Source organism: Gadus macrocephalus, chromosome 11 (assembly GCF_031168955.1).
Source record: "Gadus macrocephalus chromosome 11, ASM3116895v1".
Taxonomy (NCBI): domain Eukaryota; kingdom Metazoa; phylum Chordata; class Actinopteri; order Gadiformes; family Gadidae; genus Gadus; species Gadus macrocephalus.
In genome coordinates this window covers 19,568,687-19,594,951 of record NC_082392.1, presented here as the reverse complement: position 1 = coordinate 19,594,951, position 26,265 = coordinate 19,568,687, and the positions used below count along the sequence as shown (strand labels likewise).

General features: G+C 44.1%; 2 protein-coding genes across 2 annotated transcripts; both read right to left on the bottom strand.

The window, feature by feature from the left end:
• Nucleotides 1–1,731: 1,731 nt before the first annotated feature.
• On the bottom strand, nucleotides 1,732–19,070 carry LOC132467882 (endoplasmic reticulum aminopeptidase 1-like). Its single transcript, XM_060065451.1, has 19 exons — nucleotides 18,814–19,070; nucleotides 16,935–17,457; nucleotides 16,107–16,245; nucleotides 15,733–15,867; nucleotides 15,239–15,359; nucleotides 14,147–14,298; nucleotides 12,776–12,889; nucleotides 11,793–11,924; nucleotides 9,620–9,751; nucleotides 8,842–8,925; nucleotides 8,282–8,439; nucleotides 7,897–7,976; nucleotides 6,690–6,873; nucleotides 6,126–6,282; nucleotides 4,561–4,745; nucleotides 3,420–3,581; nucleotides 3,070–3,210; nucleotides 2,262–2,343; nucleotides 1,732–2,098 (listed from the first exon to the last, which is right to left on the bottom strand). The coding sequence occupies exons 2-19, from the start codon at nucleotides 17,423–17,425 to the stop codon at nucleotides 1,913–1,915; spliced, it is 2,835 nt and encodes a 944-aa protein (XP_059921434.1). The 5' UTR covers nucleotides 17,426–17,457; nucleotides 18,814–19,070; the 3' UTR covers nucleotides 1,732–1,912.
• Nucleotides 19,071–21,676: 2,606 nt separating this feature from the next.
• On the bottom strand, nucleotides 21,677–23,597 carry LOC132468269 (endoplasmic reticulum aminopeptidase 1-like). The gene is made up of 4 exons (XM_060065997.1): nucleotides 23,494–23,597; nucleotides 22,843–23,004; nucleotides 22,515–22,655; nucleotides 21,677–21,765 (listed from the first exon to the last, which is right to left on the bottom strand). Exons 1-4 carry the CDS (start codon nucleotides 23,586–23,588, stop codon nucleotides 21,708–21,710), a joined length of 456 nt encoding a protein of 151 aa, XP_059921980.1. The 5' UTR covers nucleotides 23,589–23,597; the 3' UTR covers nucleotides 21,677–21,707.
• Nucleotides 23,598–26,265: the final 2,668 nt, after the last annotated feature.

Sequence of the window (26,265 nt, the reverse complement as noted above, 5' to 3'; positions counted from 1 at the left end):
GCTGCCAGTGGTTTGACGGGTTGATTGGCGTTTACAGGTCGTTAGTAGTGTTTATTGTTGGTAGTGTTACTTGACTCACAGTTCAAAAGTTAAAATGAAGCAAAAGTTTCTTCTCAGCTTGTCATACTGGTTTTAACACAATCAGTGCGTTGACATGACACTCGAGAAAACCGAGTTATTGGATTAGTCAAACTATGATTGGATTTTTAAGATGCATGTATACACCTTAGTCTGACTGATTTTCTCACCGCCATGTATACTCTGACAATTGCAGTTGTCCAATTGAGGAGCATAGTCGAACTATGGCTGCAATTGGATGAGTGGCGCATGTAAGCGTACTGAATGTGTTTAGCAACCTTGTAGGTATACTACTGTTGATGTGGGGATAAAGCTCCTACACAACATTTTAATCATCTAAAGATAACATTAACGTTACTCCAAATCAGGCTAATCTACGTTTATTTTGGGTTCATACCGCTGTAGTAGGTGATATTAATTCAGCTGACTTGTGACATGCAAGTAAATATGTGTCGATTTTGATTGACTCACCAATTAAGAAACTACCACTCATCTGAGACAGACGGACAGGCGCTCCACAGCTGGGATGGGACGCCTGTAGTTGGTGTCCCCCTGAGAAACCCCTTCCCCGCTCCCAGCTAGCAGGTCATGAAACTGGACCCTTGTCAGCCACAAGGAGCGCTGGAGGTCATCCAGACGGCGCTCCTGGAGAAGATGGTGAACTTCACCGTTCTGTGTGCGCCTCCGCAGGAAGTTATGAACCCAGACATGTTCTCTGGGTTGTCTTCTCTGGTACTTCCATAACAAGCAAAGAGTCGCAGCAGTGGTTATCTCTATGGTTGGTAAGAGTCCACCTCGACTCTGCATAGCCACCCTCCCCCTTCTGGCCACCATTGTACATTGTATGGTATTGTGTTGTATTGTATTATAGTACCTAACTGTGTAGCAACTGCAGTAGCTGCTATCATTACTGTAACACAGGGAATTGGTTAGCCTAGCGATTGTTGTACTTGCACTTGGTTCTATGAACATCCCTACTGTACCGACAGCGATATATTGTTGCACTTCTTATGACAAATGTACTTATTGTAAGTCGCTTTGGATAAATGCCTTAAATGTAAATGTAGATTTTAAGAATGAAGTGGCAGAAATAAGCGTTGGCATTCATGAGGTAAGCCCCACCCCCTCTAGAAATGGGTGAATATTCGATGATTGTGTTGGTTTTTACTCAATCAAGTTAACTTTGTGATTTGCATGGTCAAGCTCAAGCGAGTTACAGGAGGCAAAAATCTGCTTCGCTTCTGGTGTGACAACGGCTGACGAGAATCAACCTAACAGGACAACCCTGTTTGAGTATCAGGTCCAGTTTCTTCGGACCTGATACTGAAGTACCAGCGGAAAGAGAGAGGGGTTATGACATGGTCACAATATGCACCATGTCTGGTAAAAGAACAAATATGATCATACCCATGTGGCCATTTAATTCAAATAGAAAAACGGAACAAACCAAACAAATTTGCAGGGAATAGAGTCAATAGGGCAATGACCACGAATATTTGTGAAACCAACTTTCTATATTTTTTCCTTTTACAAAAATTGAACAGAATAGAATAGAGTCAATAGGGCAGTGACCTCAAATAGATGTGAAACCAGATTTCTATTTATTTTCCATTTAAGAAAATAGAATAAAATAGAATTGAGTCAATAGGGCAATGACCTCAAAAAAATGTCTATTTACAAGAAAAAGGTGGAACTCAGACGGTCCCACGTGGTACACCTTCGTAAATGGTTCATTAAGCCGGACAACAAGTGTTGGATGTTTTGGGAAAGTCTATTTAGACAGTAGTCTTTACAGTGGGCAACCCACTTCCATTGCCAGTGTTAACGGGTGGACCTAAAGGTCCTCGTGTCGAGTATGTTGCGTGTTCCCTCTGCTCGTGTGTTTGTCCAGCCAGGCCTGCAGCAGGGGCAGGTGTTTGTCCACCCATCGGATATTCAACTCAATGGTCTCGTACGTCTGCTGAATGCACCTCAGCTCTGAGCCCATCTCCTTGGTCAGGGAGCCAAAGAACTCCTGAACCTGAAGAAATAAGTGTGAAGAAGGAAACAACAATTGCAGCGTGCAGATGAGTCCATGCTAATGATTTAAAAGGATTAACCTTGATAAATGTGAATTCTGACAAACATTGAAATCTTAGAATTGCTACTTAGAATTTGGTGCATGCGTCCGTGTGTGTTCTCACCTCTTTCAGCATGTGTGGGGTGGAGTACTGGTCCGTTACTCCAGTCACCATGCGGGCTATGGAGCTTGAGCCCTCCCCAAACCTTCACAGACAACACACACACACACACACACACACACACACACACACACACACACACACACACACACACACACACACACACACACACACACACACACACACACACACACACACACACACACACACACTTAAAATTAATTTCAAAAAATTAATTTCAAAAGCAAATGTATTAAGTAATTTACTGCAAGAATCACAGTATTAAAACCTTTTGAATATAATCACTCATCTGTAGATCAGTGATGGAAAGTGTTAATAACATAACATCAACTTCCTCTTTTAGAAGCTAGTTAACACTGATGGTGGCAGCAGGGTTATGAGTTAATATGATTATTATCTCATTAATATATAACTGTTTTCAACATTTTGATGTTTAAGAAGTCGTCAAAAATATGCCAGTGCATTGAACAGCCCGATGCTAAAAGCCAATGTTTTGTGCATCCAGCCAAATATAAGTATATTATACAGGTCAACTGTGTTGAAGGATTACCCATTGAGATGGACCGTCTTTCTGAGAGGTCTGAACTATGGGCCCTGCACTTTGAAAAAGCAACGATTTTCGGTATGTGAACTGATAATATCCACACAGAAAAACCCCAGTCAGATCCCAGTTGGGTTCGAACCCCGGTCATTATTGCAGAGATGTGATTTGTGCCAACCATTGAGCCACCATGCCAAGGTCAACCCTTTCTAACACATGGGAATGACATGAGACGAGAGGCAGACTGACTTCTTGATCAGGGCCGGCCAGTTTGCCCGGAGGAAGTCCCATGCTAGCTTGTAGCCATGGGGGTTCTTGCTAACAGCGATCACCACATGGGGAAGATCCTGGGTCTTCAGAACCTCCCCACGAAAGCTCTCCTCCAGCAGTCTGAGAGAGAGAGAGAGAGAGAGAGAGAGAGAGAGAGAGAGAGAGAGAGAGAGAGAGAGAGAGAGAGAGAGAGAGAGAGAGAGAGAGAGAGAAAACAAAAGCATGAGTGAGAGCTCAAAGAAATTGAAAGGCAATGGAAGGAAGAAGACAACTGAATTGCCCAGAACGGTGTTGTACTGCACATCCAACCGTCTATAACGCGGACCCACATGTGGAGTTTGTCCGTCAGGGGGCTGATGGAGAGCGCCGTCTTTATGCGGCTCTTGACTGACGTGTCCGGGGAACGGCCGTACATCTCATACAGGAAGTCCCACCCCTCTGGAGTGCGGGCTCCAATAGCAAACACGCAGAGGCTGATGTCACTGGGGAGACTGGAGAGGGATGAACATAGAAGACCTTGACATCCTGCAGGGACTAAGGTTGAGCAGAAGACAAACATTAACAAGACTGTTCATTCATTCCTGACCCTGCAGAGATTCAAAAACATAATTTTTTTAAATATTTAATCATAAGATACAATAATATGCAGCTATTATTAGCAATATAATAGTTGCAACGGTGTGTCCATTTTCACACGGGTGGATGTTCTGCTGAGAACTCCCACGGTACCACAGAGTTTCCCTTAGAGGGCGCCAACTGCTGTTTAACCTAGAAGGGCACTCACATTCGGGTTGAGCAGGCTACAAAAGTATGTGGCTGTGGCAGTCTGTGTGGATGAGGTGGTTGCTCTAAGCAGCCTCACCTGGCCCGAGTCAGACTGATTGGACTCTGGGGCTGGGTGAGTCTACTCTGCACTGTTGCTCAGTGTGCACAGGTTCAACTATCCATCCATGTCCAATGCTACACGTGACGCCACCTAGGGGACCTGACTGGGCTCCTCCAGACAAAGGACGCAGGGTGGTGATATTTAAAGCCATTTTACGGAAGGAGTTTTTATATAATGGCCTAATGCGCCATGTTGCCATGTTGAGTGTGTGTGGTGATGCCTGGTTTAACCTGTGCACACTGATGACTCAATGTGAAACAGGTGTGCAACAGACTCGGCCAGGTGCGGCGGCTTAAACCATCATCCACACACAATACACATTCAGGAAGGTCTGAAAGAAAACGACAGCCCAAGCCTAGAAGAGGTGCCATGATGGGTCAGAAAGAGTCTGGAGTGGTCTTAAATCAAAATGTTCTCATACAGTGGCAGGTGCAAAGTTGATCAGAACAGACATTCTCACAAACTCATTTCCCTCACTAATAAGTAACGGGTGGACCTTTCTTACAGATTACCCTCCAGATATCTCTTACATCGGGACCAAAGAGAGGGGTTCAGGGTTGGAGACCAGGTAAAGGGAGACTGACCTCATGTTGCCGTCCAGGGCCTTCCAGCTGTGGAAGAGCCTACTGGCCTTTTCCACGCAGGGCGCATGGTTGCGCACGCAGGCGAACAGCAGCAGGTAGCTCCTCAGCACCCTCTCAGAGACCGACCCGGAGTCGCTCCACGTCTGCTGGTCGATGAGGGTCTGTAACAGCTCCACGATGTAGCCCTGAGAGGAACGCATTTCACCCACTTTAACTGAAGCCATTGTTAGAAGCACACACGCAAAACGTGTTTTGCTCACGCATAACGATTCACACGCACACAAAACGTGTTTTACTCACGCACAATGATTCACACACACGCTCAGTGTGGTTTGCAAAAACATCATTCACAAACTAATGCATTTTGCTTCAGAAACAAATACAGTATGTTTTACACAAAGTACAAAAAAAAATCCTTCAAGTACACAAAACAATTCTACAAGTACGGAACACGAAAGCTGCGCGTGGATCGGAATGCATTTGCGCACGGATCGGAATGCATTTGCGCACGGATCAGCAAGGCGGAAAATTAGTGCTAAAAGTCACGTGACAAATGTCCTGTGATTCACACCACACAACAGCAGGTGGCGCTGTTGAGTCAGTTTAAGGCCGCCAGGACGATCTTTTTTTCTCCCCAAAATCTTTATTTGATGCCGGTCAACCGTGTGTGGATTCTATGGAAAGCCAAGAAAGCCACTAACTGGCCCTAGAATGGCGCGGTAAAAGTGCTAAACCGCACGGAAACCATACGGAATCCGTGCGGTTTGGCAGGAACAACGCCACCTGTTGTTATGTAGTGTGAACCACAGGACATTTGTTTGTCACGTGACTTTTGGCACTAATTTTCCGCCTTGCTGATCCGTGCTCAAATGCATTCCGATCCGTGCGCAAATGCATTCCGATCCACGCGCAGCTTTCGTGTTCCGTACTTGTAGAATTGTTTTGTTTACTTGAAGGATTTTTTTTTGTACTTTGTGTAAAACATACTGTATATGTTTCTGAAGCAAAATGCATTAGTTTCTGAATGATGTTTTGTATTTGCAAACCACACTGAGCGTGTGTGTGAATCATTGTGCGTGAGTAAAACACGTTTTGTGTGCGTGTGAATCGTTATGCGTGAGCAAAACACGTTTTGCGTGTGTGCGGGATTTTGGCATGATTCTAACTCCATACTATTGCGCAAGCACACAGGCGCGTAGCAAGCATGCCTGCAAGCTTGCGCAATAGCATACTGCCTGAGAAGGCAGTATCGCATATAAATCTGGACCTGGGAAAAGTAACGTTGCGCCGAATTGAAGAAGGAACTACGTTTCGTTACCATATTTTCAGGAGTTGCGCGTAACTTTACTTTTTACATGAAAAAGTATCTACGTTACTGTATTAAGGTGTTACTTACTACCGGTCACACCGGTCTCCGGGTAACGTCAAAATCCATACTGTAGCGCAAATTCACACCAGTGTACTTTCTATACCGTTTATACAGTACCCCCCTACAGCAAACAATACGAATAGGAACTTTTGGGGGACATGTGTGGGGGCTTATACGCGGTTGGCGTCAGGCGAACCTTCATCTGGTTCTCCAGCGTCTTCATGTCCCTCTTCTCCATCAGCTTGTAGATGGGCACCAGCTCGCTGAGGCCCTGGGTGACCGCCAGGGTCTCCATCTCCCGGGACAGGTACAAGGACAGCTCCAGGGCCGTGTCCAGCGGCACCTTGCCGACACTGGGACACACACACACACGCACACATAGGATGGTAACATCACCTTTAACCAACTTTGCCTCACAGAGAGGCATCTCATTTGCGAGAGGGACCACATAGCAATTATTATAGCAGATAATCTATTAATAAATAATAATCTGTTGCCATCCCAGTTTGGCTTAGTTTAGGATCTAGAGCAGGTTGTCTTGTAACCGGAATGATGCTAGTTTGACCACCGGCCCCTCCTATCTGAGGGTCGAGGTGTCCCCAAGCAAGAGACCTAACGAGATGTCTGTGGCCTTGTGTGGATGACACCACCGTCAGTGAGTAAACGTGTGTGAATGAACCTTTGTACATTTATTTGGATTAAAGCGTCTGCTAAATGCCCTAAATGGAAGTGTAAATGCGATTAAAAGGGGAGCCCTGACCTGACCAGCTGGAAGACATTGTTGATGAGGCTGGCGCGGTCGCTGCTGCTCAGGGCCGTGTGGTTGGTCTGCAGCAGGCGGGTCAGGCCGCTCCAGCCCTGCCCCTGGTAGTGCACCATGTAGTAGCCGCTCATGTCCACGTTGAACTTGACCCAGTCCACCTCCTCCTCCAGGTACAGGACGTCTGCAGGGACAGGTACACGTTGGACCCACTCAGACATGAAACCATTGGGTCAGCGTGACTGAAGCCATTGTTGGGCCCATGTACCAGTGGTTCTCGGTCAGTGGTCCCTTATCGGGTCCTGATCCATTGGCCATTTTGATTTGAAATGTAGCCAATAAATAATAATAATAATTCTGTTTTTTGACCTCTTTTTACTGTATACTTTTATTGTATCTAATTAAATGCGCATAATGAAAAACTGGGTGTCATGAACCCAATATTAGTGGCCCAAATCAAGTAAGTTTGAATCTGGGAAACATAGTCACCCCTAAAAGCATAGGTCTGAATAAATGTATTTCACAGCCTAAAGTCACAGTTTGTGTTTACTAAACATAATGCACACCCCGACATCCATATCACCTTATATGGATCAGAGATCAGTTAACCTTATTAGTTTTCTTCGTTGTGGTGGTTAAATGTGTTTCTAAGATAACAATAATTCATTAATTTGATAAATTAAGTTGAGTACTTAAAGGCACCCAGTGCAACTTTATGTAAACATTCAATGAAAAATAAACATTCAATTTCTAGTCTTTTTTACACGTAGTAAGTTTCAATAACTCCATACCATTACATATCGACATTCAAGGAGCAAAGATGAGACGTCGTTGTGTGGTGAGAACTGATAGAAAATCGTAAACAACAACAATCGCCGGTGGGGAGAAGCCATTTTTCCATTGACTGGAAGCCTGCTTTATTTATTGTAGGTTACAAAAAATAAAGAAAATGGCGGCATTGTTGTTGTTATCGATTTTCTATCAGTTCTCACCACACAACGACGTCTCATCTTTGCTGCTTGAATGTCGGTATGTAATGGTATGGAGTTATTGAAACTTACTACGTGTAAAAAAGACTAGAAATTGAATGTTTATTTTTAAGCCTCGAAAGTTGCACTGGGTGCCTTTAAACTCTGTATCAGACTCGGTTTGGTGGCTAAATATGAAATGGGTTGGGCATTGACCTCAAAAGTTACAGGGTTCTCACCAGTTTTGTTCTCCAGCAGAAAGCGTTGAATGGTGTTTGAGTGGCTGGTTTTGTAGGTCAACGGGATCTTCCACAGGAACCTATCGACGCACAGTATTAATGCTGATGAGGACATTGGTGACCCTGACAGTAAGAATCATCTCTTTTAACACACCATGAAGTAAAGGTAGGAGAATACACATAACAATGTCCTCAATTAGCCAAATATCTAATTAGATTAGAATCATTTTCATCGATTGATCGATGTTGGACCCCTACTCATTAATTACACCTTTGTTGACTGGAAAAACCGGAGGATCGTCTCTCTGAACAACCTGCACGTTTTTATTGGACATAATGGCCCTGCCCGAACAGGGGTTCTCTGGGTAAGCTCTGTAGTCTTTACCCGTCGCTGAGGGCGGGACCGTCCTTCTTGAGGTAGCGTTCCTGATGGAGCCTGACCTCGCGACCTTTCACCTCCACCGTGACCAATGGGAAGCCCTCCTGCAGCGTCCAGGTGTCCATGATGGTGCCCACATCCAGCTCGTCGTCTGTGTACCATTTCTACACAAACACGTACACACACATACACAACCACAATCATTACAATTCTATAGTAAAATCCCATGTTTCTTTTTTTTATTATATTCTAAAATATTTTATATTCAAGAAGTCACACAATGCAAAGCCTGCCGGAAATTTGTTGTACAAGGGAAAGTTCTGTAACATTTTGCCACCGTCCCTGTCAGTACTCAAACACAGGGTCATTCCACGATATTCAAAATCCCGGCCAATCAAATTCCTGCTGTTTATAGCATCAAAGCAGACAAACGAGAAAACAGGAAGTGCCGTAGATCTTGAGGCGTATTCAGCAGAGGATCATGGGTATTCCCAGCATGGGGGGGCATGCGCTCTACTTCCCTGGCTGCTAAAGTTGTCAGAGAATTGAGGTACGTCGGTACTTACAAAGCCCTCGGGTCGCAGCTTCCCCTCGGAGCAGAAGGCCTTCTGCTGGACTCCGCCCACCTCAAACTGGTCGGACTTACACACCTGTTCGGGGTGGACACAACTCCTTGACTCGCATGTAACCACACTAGGACACCTTGTTTTAGCAACCATTGACCTCTACTTCCAGAAATCCTGTTGCCTTACAATTAGGGTTGTCAGTTAAACGCATTATTAACGGCGTTAACGCAAACCAATTTTAACGGCGTTCATTTTTGTTATCGCGCGATTAACGCAAATTCATATTTACATTTTTTTTCAAAGCAAAGAAGCAGTAGCCTGACTGCTATGTTCAAGGCAGTATGTTTGTGTGTTCATCGTTTAATTGCACTATAGGCTTTTTTTTCGTATCTTCCTGCTTTGATCAGTATATGCCAATGCCAATTGCCAACAAGGCAAGCCGATGCACTCATGTTGATAAGAGCATTAAAATGAGAACAATTAATGGGCCAAAGAAATCAAGGGATATTTAGCATAGAAAAAAGATTTGCGATTAATCGCGATTAATCGTGAGTTAGCTATGACATTAATGTGATTAATCGCGATTAAATATTTTAATCGCTTGACAGCCCTACTTACAATGTAAAACAAAGAAAGCCTCACAGAATTCTCATTTGATTGATCATCATAAAAAAAAGAAGTATAAACTGTAGTTCGATCATGATATTTGTTTGAGAGTACGAACAGAGGACAAAATAATAATTGGAAGCACATGAGGACGGTGGGGACGCCTACTCACGTTGGAGAGGCTCTGCCAGAGGTGGCTGTTGACGGTGTTCTGGTAGCTGTAGCGACGGAGGTAGCGGATGATGCCCTCATTGAAGGCCTCTGGGGTCAGGAAGTCCCTCAGCATGTTCAGGATGCAGGCCCCCTGCGTTCACACACACAGACACATCATGAACACACACACACAGACACACCATGAACACACACTAGGGATCAACCGATATATCGGTCGGCCGATATTATCGGCCGATATTCGCGGTTTTTACGTGTATCGGTATCGGCCGATACGCGGCTGATTTTCGCAGATTATTATTATTATTTTTTTTTTTTACTTGTTCTACCTCACCTGTTTTTAATATTTGTTAAATATTGTTCATCTACTTGTTCTTACTTGTTCTACTTCACCTGTTTTTACTATTTGTTAAATATTGTTTTTTATATTGAAGTTCAATAAATGTTCCTTAAAAAAAAAAAATAAATAAATAAAAAATCGGCTCAAGAAAATCGGTATCGGCGTATCGGCGTATCGGCTAAGGCTGAGGAAAAAATATCGGTATCGTATCGGCCCTAAAAAAATCGGTATCGGTCGATCCCTAACACACACACACACACAGACACACCATGAACACACACACACACAGACACCATGAACACACACACACGGACACATCATGAACACACACACACAGACACATCATGAACACACAAACACGGACACCATGAACACACACACACAGACACATCATGAACACACACACACGGACACATCATGAACACACACACACAAACACGGACACCATGAACACACACACACAGACACATCATGAACACACACACACGGACACCATGAACACACACACACAGACACATCATGAACACACACACACGGACACCATGAACACACACACACGGACACCATGAACACACACACACGGACACATCATGAACACACACACACAGACACATCATGAACACACACACACGGACACATCATGAACACACACACACAGACACATCATGAACACACAAACACGGACACATCATGAACACACACACACAGACACCATGAACACACACACACGGACACATCATGAACACACACACACGGACACCATGAACACACACACACGGACACATCATGAACACACGCACGGACACCTCATGAACACACACACACAGACACATCATCAACACACACACACGGACACCATGAACACACACACACAGACACATCATGAACACACACACACAGACACATCATCAACACACACACACGGACACCATGAACACACACACACAGACACCATGAACACACACACACGGACACATCATGAACACACGCACGGACACCTCATGAACACACACACACGGACACATCATGAACACACAAACACGGACACATCATGAACACACAAACACGGACACATCATGAACACACAAACACGGACACATCATGAACACACACACACAGACACATCATGAACACACCCACACAGACACATAATGGACAGACATACACAGACCTCCCGTTCCGGTGTCGTAATTAGAAAATGTGATCCCTTAATTCTATATTCCGATATTCTGGTGTCTCACCTTCCTAGTCCTAATCTGGGGAGACGGGTAACCAAATGGGAGAACATTCTGTTGTTTGTTCTGAAATGTTGTACATTCTGTTGTTCTGTAAATGTGGTACATTCTGTTGTACGTTGTTTTATAAATGTTGTACATTCTGTTGTATGTTTTTATATGAATGTTGTACATTGTGGTGTATGGTCTGTTATATTAATGTTTTACATTGCGTTATATATTCCGCTATATAAATGTGGTACATTCTGTTGTATTTTGTGTTTTATAAATGTGGTACATTCTGTTGTATGTTGTGCTTTATAAATGTGGTACATTCTGTTGTGTGTTGTGCTTTATGAATGTGGTACATTCTGTTGTATGTTGTGCTTTATAAATGTGGTACATTCTGTTGTATGTTGTGTTTTATAAATGTGGTTCATTCTGTTGTATGTTGTGCTTTATAAATGTGGTACATTCTGTTGTATGTTGTGCTTTATAAATGTGGTTCATTCTGTTGTATGTTGTTAATTCCCCCCATGCTGTGCCGCCCTCTCGGCCTGGTCGCCCTTGAGACGCCTTCAATGTGTTCCACCGGGATAAGGGTTAAAAAAGGACGGCACCTTGCTGTACGAGACGTCATCAAACATCTCCCGGATCTGGGAGGGGGTTTCCACCGGGGTGGAGACGGGATGGGAGGAGGTGAGAGAGTCGACCTCCATGGCATTGAAGCATTTGTCCAGAAAGAAGTCATCCTATGGGAGGAGGGACAAGTCAATGAAGAGGTCAGAAAGGTGTAGGGTTAGGGAAGTGAAATTAGTTTCCCGCCTGATGACAGTAGCTGCGTTTCCATCTAAAAGGTGATGCGAATCTTTAGAAAGTTCGCAAAAAAGTAATTGGAATTTGGTGCGTTTCCATCAAGTGGTTGGAGCGGAATAGGGTGATGACGTTACACGTTGATGTCGGCAGGGTTGCTATGGCCGGTCGTTATGCGGAAATCGGAAAGATTGTCAGTCCTGTGTGTTAAAAGTTCGCTACGTCACAGCTGTTTCGAAAAGTGTGTTTCCATCTCCCATTTTTCGCATTTCTCAAAACCACCTTAAGCGAGCGGATAAACCTTTTTGCGAATTAGAGGATTTTTATGCAAATGTTGGTGTTTCCATCACCGTTTACTGATTCGATACTTCAAAGTTCGCATAAAATCAGGGGGATGGAAATGCACCTAGTGTGGCAGGTTTATAGAAGGTTGGAAAATAATTTAGTTTTCAAGCCATGCTTTTAGGGGATTTACATTGAGGGGATTTTGCTGACACTTTTATCCAAAGCGACTTACAACCAATCATTCACACATTGACGGCGGATTCAACCATGCAGGGCGACAGCCAGCTCGACAGGAGTAGTCAGGGTGAGGTTCCATGCTCAGAGACACCTCGATACTCAACTAGGAGGAGTCGGGGATCGAACTAGCAACCTTCCGGTTACCAGTAAACTTGCTCTACCTCCTGAGCTACTGCCAACAAGTACCAGGTGAAGAGAAGGAGCCAAGTGTAGAGAAGGTGCCAGGTGTGTAGAAGGGTTGAGTACCACACGCCTCCGGAGCTCTCACCACTTGAAGCTCGGGGTAGGTGATGTCCACCGAGACAAACTCCATGAACTTGGCGAAGCCCTCGTTGAGCCACAGATCGTTCCACCACTCCATGGTGACCAGGTTCCCAAACCACTAGACAACAACAGGAAACCCAGTTAGCCATCTCACCCCTGGATATGCCAAACTCATTTTGATCTTCTTTAAGAGAGATAATGTTACTTTGCACAGATGAAAAGAACTACAAGCAATTAGCCACTATGTCTATAATCCATGTAGTAGTGGGATGTATTGTATTTGCTATGATTCTAATCAAATTAAAACACATTTGGTTTTCCCTTTACTAAATATTTGCAGTATTTATAATAATAAAATATAATTAATTGGTAAATTCAATTTGAGAGATTCCCTAGGTTGATCCAAGTCATTGATATACTATTTTGAATCGAGACATTTAATAACTTCAATACTATTGGAAGAAAAGTAAAAACGAGAAGTGGAAAAGTTATACAGCAGAGCTTTAGAAATGTTAAGTTATTAATAGTAAAAGTAATAATATCAATAAAAAAGTAAAAAGTGAAGACATTCAGCTAAACCGTCTTTGTGACTGCTTTCCAACACGTGCAAAAGTACATTGGAAACCCTTGCTGGAGCCCATGCGCTTCTACCATTGTAGATGAGCATGTGGATCAATGGGTTTTAGATTGTAAAGACAATGCATTCTCCATCAAATCAAACCATGATTAGACTTAACTGATCTACTAGCCATCAGAAGTGGGAATTAATGTGTGTGTGTGTGTGTGTGTGTGTGTGTGTGTGTGTGTGTGTGTGTGTGTGTGTGTGTGTGTGTGTGTGTGTGTGTGTGTGTGTGTGTGTGTGTGTGTGTGAGAGCATGTGATGCAGCATGAAGCACCATCATGCCATGGCTCTTTGGTACATGAAACCAGAAGCTCTTGCTAATTAAAACAGCCACATCTCCTATACTAGCACACACGCACACACACACACACACACACACACACACACACACACACACACACACACACACACACACACACACACACACACACACACACACACACACACACACACACACACACACACACACACACAATACTGCTCTGTATACCTGAGCCAGGAATATATTCATCCTTTTAAAAAGGTGCTGCAAACTATTTCATGTAGACGCTCACTTAAAGACTACAGGGATCTTTGTTCATTGTTTTGACTCTGCAGCAAAGTACAGGAATCTCATGTCTAAACTCAACAAAGTGTAGCCTAGAGCTAGCATAAAATAACAAATCTTGCATATTTTACATTTAAAATAGTATTTTTTCATCTTTATCTTCATATCCCTAGCTAGTGAAATGCAAGATCCAGGTGAAAGGTTACCTGGTGGGCCAGCTCGTGAGCGATCACCATGGTGATACCCAGCTTGTCGGAGGCTGAGGACTTGGGTTGGAAGAGCAGGCCTGCCTCCCTGTAGGTGGTCAGACCCCAGTTCTCCATCGCCCCCGACTGGAAGTCTGGGATGGCCACCAGGTCTGCAGGGTTAACAACACAACATCTATTTGGATCGATTTGAGTACATTTGCATTTCCTCTACTCTGCTCTAGTCAATACCACTATGGTACTATGGTACAATACCGATGGCTTTAACTTGTTTGAAGAGGGGGAAAAAAAATAAAAAAATAAATGGGACTGATTATAGCACTCACTCAATACAATGAATATAATTATTCCCACTTAAAGTGATAATAGAAGGAGTCCCAACAAGGACTCAGCCATGCATGGCTGAGGAGTAGGTGGTGTCCGATGGATAGTTTCATTCACCACGATGCTTGATTCTTAAAGACATCTCAGGATTGTTGACCTTCAATTTTGGACTTTCTGAACATAGTGTGCAACGTTGTGAACTATTCTGTGTTCAGAGACACAAGGAGCCTCTAGATGGCGCTTTTACACAAGTCTCTCACAGAATGAACATTTTAAATTGCAGATGGAAGATTGTTTTTATTAGTGGCTTGTTTTCTGTTCCAAATATTTTGTGGGATAGAGTCAAGGGCTTCATAACATCTCACTTGAACTCATCTTATCTGAATACATGTAAAAAAAAAAAAAAAAGTTCTCCCTAAACGTACAGATCGTGAGACTAGGGGTGCAGAGGTGTACTCGAGTAATCATCGAGCAAATCCTAAAGCATTACAGAATTATTTGTATATTGTAGTTTTCCAACATGATCCTGAAATACATGATAGATTTCGTTCATATGTCAATCAGTAAAGTTTTAGAGCAGGATATATCTCTTAATAGTCCAAAGCTGTTATTTATATTACCAACCATATTATTATTGCTTTATTTCATACCCATATAAAGTTGTCGTTGCCCTTTTACCACAAGGTTCATATTTGTAGTTCTATGAATTTATTTATAATGATGGCAAAGGGTTGTACACCAATCATGATGAGGGACCGGACCACATACCCTGCTTCGGCAGCGGGTAGGGGATGTCAAAGAAGTCATCGTAGAAGTCCAGCAGCTTGACCGCAGTGTCCAATGCGAAGGAGGTCTGGTGAATCTTCTCTGGTGACGCGTAAACGGAAATCTGAGGGATGTCATATTTTCAAATGTTCACACACTCACACTCACGCTACAGACCTAGTGATGAAGAGGTTAAGGGTTATCAAGGTGTCCATTTAGCATCAGCAAACTGTGTTTCATCAAATTCATTGCAATCTCACGTAATTTCAGTGCATTAATGTCCTTTTTGTTTCAGTTAACACATCAATAAATAAAAGGGGAGGTATGACTAAATCACAAAAGACAAGACGCGTCAATGAAACATTCAACCACCCAATCAGATCGTCCATTGTATGACTCATTGGTTTGATAGCCAATGAGATGACTACTTGGTTAGAGAGTTAATTGTATGTCCATTTAAAGATTCCTCAGTTATCATGTAACCCCCTCCAGCTCACCTTGACCCCGTGTTGGGTGGTCTTGCTGACGGACAGGAAGTCGGACACGATGAAGGCGACCAGGTATGTGCTCATCCTCACACTGGTGTCAAAGTAGTCCTTCAGCAAGCCCCCGGCCAACTCTACTGTGTTTATCTTGGAGAGGAAGGGGAGCAGTGAGAGAAGTACAACCTGGAGGAGGAACGTCTCGAGTCGAACCACACAATCACCGCAACAACACGGTCCTCAAAGCGGTGTGATATGCTGCCATCATCACCACAAACGTCAGCTAACACCAGAGTAACACTTTCCCCAAGGTCCCACCGTGGCCACAGCAATAACATCACCACAGCAACCAGACAGTGGTCACAATAGCAGGTCTGACTCTCATGTACCTTGGGCATGTTGGATATGGCGATATGGCGTGGCTCCCGTACGATCTGAATGGTGAAGTTAGCTTTGAACGCCGGCTCGTCAAAGCATGGGAAGGCTGCCCGGGCGCTGGTGGCCTCGAACTGGGTGGAGGCCACGTACCTGGGGAACAGAGGTCAAGCTGTTAGTACTTCAGTTGTAATCGACATATTTGGTCAACATCACCGCGGAAGTGTTGTATATCCACAACCAACCTGGTCTCACAGGAATCCGTGAAATGACTACGGACGGAATAACTCGAAATCCGTGGCCACATCACGGAAACACGCCGATTTCCGTGATGTGGCCACGGAATTCGCTCCAATGCAAGTTAAGGACGCTGCTGTTCCGTGGCTCACACACGGATCCCCGTTTCAACGAGCGAGTCGACCACGGGGGCTTAACTCAAAACCCGGGGTGTTCTCACTGAAACACTTAAATTGTCCTTGTTGTGTCCACGGAAGTTGCTCCAATTCAAGTAAATGACAATGATATTCCGTGGCACACACACAGATTCCCGTTTCAATCTGTGTGTGTGCTCCCGTTTCAATCTGTGTGTGTGCCACATTTGACCACAGCGGGGGCTTAACTCAAAATCCGTGGTGGTCTGACGGAATCACTTCAATTTCCGTGATGTGGCCACGGAATTTGCTCCAATGCAAGTAAATGACACTGTTATTCCGTGGCTCACACACGGATATCGGCGTGTTTCCGTGATGTGGCCACGGATTTCGAGTGAAGCGTCCGACCGTAGTCATTTCACTGATTCCTTTGAGACCATGTTGCCACAACATAGACTGATAGTCACCTACCTGATCTCCCCACTGCTCGCACGGTAACTGCTCTTATAGAAGCCGTGATAGTTATCTGACAAGTTGGCGGAAAACTCCAGCAGAACGTCATACGTCCCGCCTTGGTAGAGGACCCGGTCGGAAAGAAGAGCTAACTGTTCAGAAGCAGGGTGCTCTAGTAAGCGCAGGGGGGTCGGAGGTCCCCCAGGCACCAGGAGCGTCACCTTGGAGATGAGCAGCTCACTGCTGTGAAGGACGATGGTCGTGGTGTTTTCTAGGACCTCCAGTTCGATGTGGACCACGCCGGTGAAGCGGAGTGTGTTCATGTCGGGGTGGACGGTGAGGTTGTAGTGAAGGGGAACCACTGTCTGGGGGAGCCTCATGCGTTCCCAGGGGAAGGCTTGGTCGGCCGGGGGAGGCGTCCCGGCAGCGTCGCTGCCCGGTAGCTGTGCCGCGAGGGAGGGAACGCTGGCCTCCAGCAGGAGGAGTACGAGGAGAGGAACAGCTAGCATGGTGGCGAAGGAACGTTGGGTTTACACCACTCCTACGGGTTACAGTAGGAAAAGGAGAACACTGTTTATTTTAGCAATCTGGGGTTGTGAGGTACGACAGCAGAATACACAAAGTTTGATCCTGCATTGAAAAAATAAACGGCCTAAGGGGATGGGTCCACTACGGGCCTTTCTCTGGCAAAAAAACACTGGGGTCAATTGCTGAAAAAAAACACAACGTTGTGCTTTTCTTACTGTTATGACAAGTGGTCACATTAGCTCCTTACCTCCTAGCTTAACATCGGAGCAAAAACATATTCATCACTTAATACCCAAGGGAATGTGCAACACCATGCAAGACTGAACACATGGATGTACTGGATGTTACATCCACCTTAAAACGGAAAGTAATAAAAATAAACACACATGCTATATATTCAGTTTAACATTATATTACATCCAGTGTTTAGAGACATATTTACATTTTAAGGCATTCAAAACAATTTAACAAAATAGCTGTTCAGGCTGAGGTATAGCTATGAGTAGGGCCGACGGACTGCGGGGGAAAGTGAGGCAGTCCTGGGGGGGACAGACTTTTTTTATTTATTTTTTTAAATATTTTATTTGAATTATCCACCAGCCCATAGTGTTAGGAGACGCACACGGCCACGTCTCTAACCCCCCCCCGTCCCCCCCGTCAACAATTCAGCGCAGGGGGCTGGTAGGGGGAATTCGGGGGGGGGGGGCATCAGTACCTCTTGTATAAAGGGCCCAGGATTTGGTGCAACGGCCCTGGCTATGAGAAGTAAACTCCGTATCAAACGGAAAAAAGTGAACAACAGAAGTGGTTTAAAGACCATCAAATACAATTAAGGCATTTAGCATACGCTTTTATCCAAAGCGACTTACAACGGTTAATACACACATTGACGCACCGACGGCAGAGCCAACCATGCAACCAGCTCGTCAAGAGCAGTTGGGGTTAAGTGACTTGCTATCTGTTACTAGACAACCGCTCTACCTCCTGAGGTAAGCCGACCCAAGAAAAGAGGCGTGTGTGGGTCATTGCGGACAGGGTCGTCGGGACGTCAACGCACAACCCCTATCTCGAACCCACCCCCTCGCCAGTGCCACGGGAGTGAATCATATTCGATTGATCCAATATTGGACTGATCCAATACGATGTTGGATCAGATCACTAGAAATAGTAGTTATGCTGAGAGGGAAACAGAACTGCCTCCCTAGTAGGAACCTCGTGCTTCCTACATTTCAAGAACATATCAAGAGCGCTTTTAGTCATTCCGAACTATGTTAGGCCTGTTTCGTTCAGGCTTTAGGGAATTGATAAAGAATATATAGTGTATAACTTGTAATTATTTTGCATTGATAATAACCAAATGTGGGTTTACCTGTCAGCGGCGGCTTCTCCCCCAAAGTGAAAGTGAAAACAAACGATTCATTGGAGGTGAACTGCATGCTGGGAGCGTCCCCAAAGGTAGACTAAAGTCGTTTCGTGAGACAGGTCCATCTCTGAATTTAAAGTTATTCAGTTTTTAACGGGTGTATACAGTCTATGTTATGAACTTGATTGACTTTATTCAAAGGTTGTATAGTTTTTGAGATGCTGCGCACAGTTGGAAGTGCATTGTCGGTGTCATAAACAAGACTTCCGTATTCTTCAAAATAAAAGCCTCAAAATGGTCAATACTAAATGTATCACATGAATATGTCTATCTCACTAACAATAACCGTAGTTATATTACTAAGTAAGAATTAGAAGAGATAAATACATTTTCTACAATAGTTTGTGTTCTTGGTTATTAAATTATTTTCTCCACCTGCCTGTCCCTCTCTCCTAATGCGTCTCAGACTGGTGGAGGAAGTGTGCTTGTCCCTGTCATGGACCTATTAAAGAAGGTCCCGGTCAGAACTTCTGAGTGTCTGAGTGTTGACTGACGACCAATCTATCTCATTGGTCCCAAATCAGTGCGGCAAGGCACACTGTTTTGCCTTGATGAAAGGTTGGGTGTATCATTATATTTGGTGGAATTCCATATATATTCTGGCAGTTATATATATGAGGAAATAATATATATGAATGCATTGGAAACAATATGATATAGAGCGGGATAAACTACAAGTGTGGTAGAGATGCACACAGTTTGATAGAGAAGAAGATGAACAGAGATGTCAGACACACATACACAAAAGCACACAAACACGCACACGCACGCAGGCACACACACACACACACACACACACACACACACACACACACACACACACACACACACACACACACACACACACACACACACACAAACACCTGGAACCCAGTAGGTTGGAGTGGTTACAATAAAATAACCACTGTTGCAGGTGCTCATCAAGCAATTAATTTACAATGGAAGTCAATGAGGAACAAACGTTGACTTCAATTGTTCCGTTTACACTTTAATTTTTTTGCTATTCAATTTGTCTAGGCCCATCAGAGGAAGTTGAGGGGACAGCGTTCCTGGAGAAGCAGCTTGAAGAATTTTTTGGGGCCCTGAAACGCAAGTTGCATGAGGATACAACCTTCACTGCTCCAGTGAAATCGTTTGTGGAACCATTTGGGAAGCGCCAAACTGACAGTGCTTTACAGTCAGCATTGTTTTACTTAGGGTAAAACAATTAAGTGCAATCTAGCGTTCGTGCAAGACCAAGGGGCTTCCATCAAACTAGTGCTACCATAGGTGTCCAACCGACAGCGGTGCCCGGAGAAAGGCAACTTTGGGTGGGAGGAGAACCCTTGGAGCTGGCAGTTCCCCAAAGAGCTCCAGAAAGGAGCATGTGTACTCCAGACAAGAAAGACCAAAGGGTGTACCACACAACCTGTCATACTGTGTCCAGGAGAACACTTCCTTGGGGAAAACCCACTGAGCGCCCCTCCCCACACAACTCGGCCCCTCCCCGAAGGGTGATTTTACAGTTGCTATTGTTATATATCCAGATGTTATTTTTACTAATTTCTCCAAGATGGATTTAAAAAAAACATGACATCTCAATTCGACATGACAAATTTCACAACACCAAATTTATTTTCCTTGGCACCATAATCATTTATACCTTATACCATTTCCACAAATAATCAGGTGTAGCCTCCTATTCAAGAAGGATACACTTATAGAGAAACAAAGGTATTCCACTTTTCTAAGAGTGAGAAACTAGGCTCTCATATTGTATGCGAAATCACTCAAGACTGTAATCAAAAGGGTAGCCTAATAGGCTAGTTATCAAAAAAAAAACAGCAAGGCCAACAAATGATTTGTTTGTAAATAATTCCGAGACAGACGGAGAGGCGCTACGCAGCTGGGATGGGACGCATGTAGTTGGTGTGCCCGTGAGAAATCCTGTCAACGCTCCCAGCTAGCAGGTCATGAAACTGGGCCTGAGTCAGCCTCAAGGAGCACTGGAAGTGGCTGTAATCCAGACGGGGCTCCTGGAGAACACGGTTAAGTTCACCGAGCTGTGTGCGCCTCCGAAGGATGTGATGAAGCCAGACATGTTCTCTGGGTTGGCTTCTCTGACATCTCTGGTACTTCCACAACAAGTAAAGAGTCGCAGTGGTGGTTATCTCTATGGTTAATGAGAATGAAGTGGTGGAAATAAAGGTTGGCGCTCAGGAGGTAAGCCCCGCCTCCTCTGGAGAAGGCAGAATATTCAAGGGTTGTGTCGGTTTTTACTCATCCGAGTTAACATTGCGGTTTGCATGGTCAAGCTACGGGAGGCAAAAGTTTGCTGACGAGATTCAACCTAACCAGACAACACTGTTTGAGTATCAGGTCCAGTAATTTACGTTTAAGCTCTTTTCCTCTTTTCTGACTTTATTCTCAGACTTCTGACTTCAATCTCAGAATTCTGACTTTAATCTCAGAATTCAGAGTTTAATATCAGAATTCTGACTTTAATATCAGAATTCTGACTTTAAACTATGAATTCTGACTTTATTCTCAGAATTCCATAGTTCTGACTTTAATCTCAGAATTCTAAAACTCAGAATTATGACTTTCTTCTCAGAATTCCATAGTTCTGACTTAAAAGTCAGAATTCCATAGTTCTGACTTTGAAGTCAGAATTCTAACTTTAACCTCAGAATTGTGAGTGCAATTGCAGTGTGCAGATGAGTCCATGCTAATGATTTAAAAGGATTAACCTTGATAAATATGAATTCTGACAAACAATGAAATCTTAGAATTGCTACTTAGAATTTGGTGCGTGCGTGTGTATGTTCTCACCTCTTTCAGCATGTGTGGGGTGGAGTAGGCTACTGGTCCGTTACTCCAGTCACCATGCGGGCTATGGAGCTTGAGCCCTCCCCAAACCTACACAGACAACACACACACACACACACACACACACACACACACACACACACACACACACACACACACACACACACACACACACACACACACACACACACACACACACACACACACACACACACACACACACACACACACACACACACACACACACAAAATTAATTTGCTTCAAAAGTAAATGTATTAAGTAATTTACTGCAAGAATCACAGTATTAAAACCTTTTGAATATAATCACTCATCTGTAGATCAGTGATGGAAAGTGTTAATAACATAACATGAACTTCCTCTTTTAGAAGCTAGTTAACACTGATGGTGGCAGCAGGGTTATGAGTTAATATGATTATTATCTCATTAATATATAACCGTTTTCAACATTTTGATGTTTAAGAAGTCGTCAAAAATATGCCAGTGCATTGAACAGCCCAATGCTGAAAGCCAATGTTTTGTGCATCCAGCCAAATATAAGTATATATTATTATACAGGTCAACTGTGTTGAAGGATTACCCATTGAGATGGACCGTCTTTCTGAGAGGTCTGAACTATGAGCCCTGCACTTTGAAAAAGCAACGATTTTCGGTATGTGAACTGATAATATCCACACAGAAAAACCCCAGTCATATCCCAGTTGGGTTCGAACCCCGGTCATTATTGCAGAGATGTGATTTGTGCCAACCATTGAGCCACCATGCCAAGGTCAACCCTTTCTAACACATGGGAATGACATGAGACGAGAGGCAGACTGACTTCTTGATCAGGGCCGGCCAGTTTGCCCGGAGGAAGTCCCATGCTAGCTTGTAGCCATGGGGGTTCTTGCTAACAGCGATCACCACATGGGGAAGATCCTGGGTCTTCAGAACCTCCCCACGAAAACTCTCCTCCAGCAGTCTGAGAGAGAGAGAGAGAGAGAGAGAGAGAGAGAGAGAGAGAGAGAGAGAGAGAGAGAGAGAGAGAGAGAAAACAAAAGCATGAGTGAGAGCTCAAAGAAATTGAAAGGCAATGGAAGGAAGAAGACAACTGAATTGCCCAGAACGGTGTTGTACTGCACATCCAACCGTCTATAACGCGGACCCACATGTGGAGTTTGTCCGTCAGGGGGCTGATGGAGAGCGCCGTCTTTATGCGGCTCTTGACTGACGTGTCCGGGGAACGGCCGTACATCTCATACAGGAAGTCCCACCCCTCTGGAGTGCGGGCTCCAATAGCAAACACGCAGAGGCTGATGTCACTGGGGAGACTGGAGAGGGATGAACATAGAAGACCTTGACATCCTGCAGGGACTAAGGTTGAGCAGAAGACAAACATTAACAAGACTGTTCATTCATTCCTGACCCTGCAGAGATTCAAAAACATCATTTTTTTAAATATTTAATCATAAGATACAATAATATGCAGCTATTATAAGCAATATAATAGTTGCAACCGTGTGTCCATTTTCACACGGGTGGATGTTTTGCTGAGAACTCCCACGGTACCACAGAGTTTCCCTTAGAGGGCGCCAACTGCTGTTTAACCTAGAAGGGCACTCACATTCGGGTTGAGCAGGCTACAAAAGTATGTGGCTGTGGCAGTCTGTGTGGATGAGGTGGTTGCTCTAAGCAGCCTCACCTGGCCCGAGTCAGACTGATTGGACTCTGGGGCTGGGTGAGTCTGCACTGTTGCTCAGTGTGCACAGGTTCAACTATCCATCCATGTCCAATGCTACACGCCACCTAGGGGACCTGACTGGGCTCCTCCAGACAAAGGACGCAGGGTGGTGATATTTAAAGCCATTTTACGGAAGAAGTTTGTATATAATGGCCTAATGCGCCATGTTGCCATGCAGGTGTGTGCGTGGTGATGCCTGGTTTAACCTGTGCACACTGATGACTGAATGTGAAACAGGTGTGCAACAGACGGCGGCTTAAACCATTGCGGCGGCTTAAACCATCATCCACACACAATACACATTCAGGAAGGTCTGAAAGAAAACGACAGCCCAAGCCTAGAAGAGGTGCCATGATGGGTCAGAAAGAGTCTGGGGCCGTATTCACAAAGGATTTTAGGGCTAAAAGTAGGTCCTAACTGGCGAATTTAGGAGTAACTCCTAAAAATAATGGGCGTGTCACTCTTAAATTTAGGACTCCTAACTTTTTTCACTAAGAGCAATTCACAAAGTATTTTAGGCCTAAAAGTAGCACCTAAGTCTAGGAGAGCTTAAAAGTCCTCAAGAGGACTCCTAACTCAGTAAGACCTATTCACAAAGAATCGTAAATGCCTGCGAGACGAAATGTTAGGGTATTAAACTTGTTGTGGAGTTAATCGCAATGCAATAACATCCCCGACTAACAGGAATAATCCGATTAGTCCCGAAATAAAATGTTTGGCCACACTACGTTATTTAGCAACAGGGGAAATGCAACTTTGCAATGCCGACGATTTAAAAATATCGCAACCATCAGTCAGCCGTGCCATAAACTTTCCTTTGGACATTCAACAATTACACAGGATCAAAGCCAACTTCATGGCAATTGCAGGTATGCCTGGTGTGGTTGGTGCTATTGACGGGACGCACATAAAAATAATTGCGCCATCAAAAGACGAGGACGTGTTCGTCAATAGGACGAAAGTGCATTCCATCAACACGCAGGTTGTTTTTGATGCAAATTTTAGCATAGCCTACTGGATGTTGTTGCAAAGTGGCCTGGATCTTCAGCTACCCATGATTCGCGCATTTTAATGGAGAGCGGTCTGAGGCAGCTTTTTGAGATGTACCAATTGGGTGTCACTTGCTGGGAGACAGTGACTATCCATGCAAGACGTGGCTCTAGACACCCTACCTCAATCCACAACCGGGAGCACAGTTAAAGTATAACATGTAAGTGATTACGCATATTACGCTTAGTCCTACGTGTAAAACACATCGTATTGGCTCTTTGACGCCTTTTATTTGTTGAATCCATATTTATTATTGTTTACTGATTTCTTCCATATATGCTAGAGCACACAACCATACACGAAATGTTGTGGAGAGAGGAATTGGGCATATGAAACGTCGGTTCATGTCCTCCACGGCGAAATAAGCACAGTCATTACTGTATGTGCCATTCTACACAACCTCTGCAAGCGGAGGAACATTCCACAGCCAGACGATGGTGATGATGATGATGATGATGATGGCGATCAACATGACAATGAATTTGGCCGTGTGGAACCGAGTGGACCGGCATTTAGGGATCACTTTGAAAACACATTTTAGGTAAACACCTTGGCACAAATCAGTCAACACTTGTGTAGTTCATAACATTTATTTTCTTTTAAATTGTACGTATTTTTATTGTTTGCTTTCTCTCTCTTGAACGTGCAGGCTACAACGTCATTATCGTGGTCTGCACAAAATTGTCATCATGCGTGTATTCTGCTAACTGCACTATAACTACTTAATAGGAATTCATTTCTAGCCTAGGCTATTTCCTTGTTTTTCGGTGATTCAGTGGGCTCGTCTGAACAACCAATCACCGAACTGACTGCTTCTAAACTCGTGCATGAGAATTGACGTAATCCATAGCAACGGCGCGTCACTCTTAGTTCACTCTTTGTGATTTATCCTTTGTAAGAGTAGGTCTCAGCGGCTTTGTGAATAACTTTTAAGAAAAAAGTCCTACGTAAAATGTTTTAGCGCGAGTTAGGAGCACTCCTAGCGGTAAGATAAAATGCTTTGTGAATACGGCCCCTGGGGCCGTATTCACAAAGGATTTTAGGGCTAAAAGTAGGTCCTAACTGGCGAATTTAGGAGTAACTCCTAAAAATAATGGGCGTGTCACTCTTAAATTTAGGACTCCTAACTTTTTTCACTAAGAGCAATTCACAAAGTATTTTAGGCCTAAAAGTAGCACCTAAGTCTAGGAGAGCTTAAAAGTCCTCAAGAGGACTCTTAACTCAGTAAGACCTATTCACAAAGAATCGTAAATGCCTGCGAGACGAAATGTTAGGGTATTAAACTTGTTGTGGAGTTAATCGCAATGCAATCACATCCCCGACTAACAGGAATAATCCGATTAGTCCCGAAATAAAATGTTTGGCCATACGTTATTTAGCAACAGGTGCAATGCAACTTTGCAATGCCGACGATTTAAAAATATCGCAACCATCAGTCAGCCGTGCCATAAACTTTCCTTTGGACATTCAACAATTACACAGGATCAAAGCCAATTGCAGGTATGCCCGGTGTGGTCGGTGCTATTGACGGGACGCACATAAAAATAATTGCGCCATCAAAAGACGAGGACGTGTTCGTCAATAGGAAGAAAGTGCATTCCATCAACACGCAGGTTGTTTTTGATGCAAATTTTAACATAGCCTGGATGTTGTTGCAAAGTGGCCTGGATCTTCAGCTACCCATGATTCGCGCATTTTAATGGAGAGCGGTCTGAGGCAGCTTTTTGAGATGTACCAGTTGGATGTCACTTGCTGGGAGACAGTGACTATCCATGCAAGACTAGACACCCTACCTCAATCC

Bases quoted from the DNA above. Each gene is read 5' to 3' on its own strand.
- LOC132467882 (XM_060065451.1), bottom strand. From the start codon at position 17,425: ATGCTAGCTGTTCCTCTCCTCGTACTCCTCCTGCTGGAGGCCAGCGTT. The intron at 11,925-12,775 runs GTGAGAGCTCCG...CTCCTCCCATAG, and splicing joins CCTACCCCGAGCTTCAAGTG to GATGACTTCTTTCTGGACAA. The intron at 6,874-7,896 runs GTGAGAACCCTG...CTGTCCCTGCAG, and splicing joins TCTGCTGGAGAACAAAACTG to ACGTCCTGTACCTGGAGGAG.
- LOC132468269 (XM_060065997.1), bottom strand. From the start codon at position 23,588: ATGGCAACATGGCGCATTAGGCCATTATATACAAACTTCTTCCGTAAA. The intron at 23,005-23,493 runs GTCAGGTCCCCT...ATCCCTCTCCAG, and splicing joins CCTTTGTCTGGAGGAGCCCA to TCTCCCCAGTGACATCAGCC. The intron at 21,766-22,514 runs GTCAGTCTGCCT...TTGTCTGTGTAG, and splicing joins TGGCCGGCCCTGATCAAGAA to GTTTGGGGAGGGCTCAAGCT.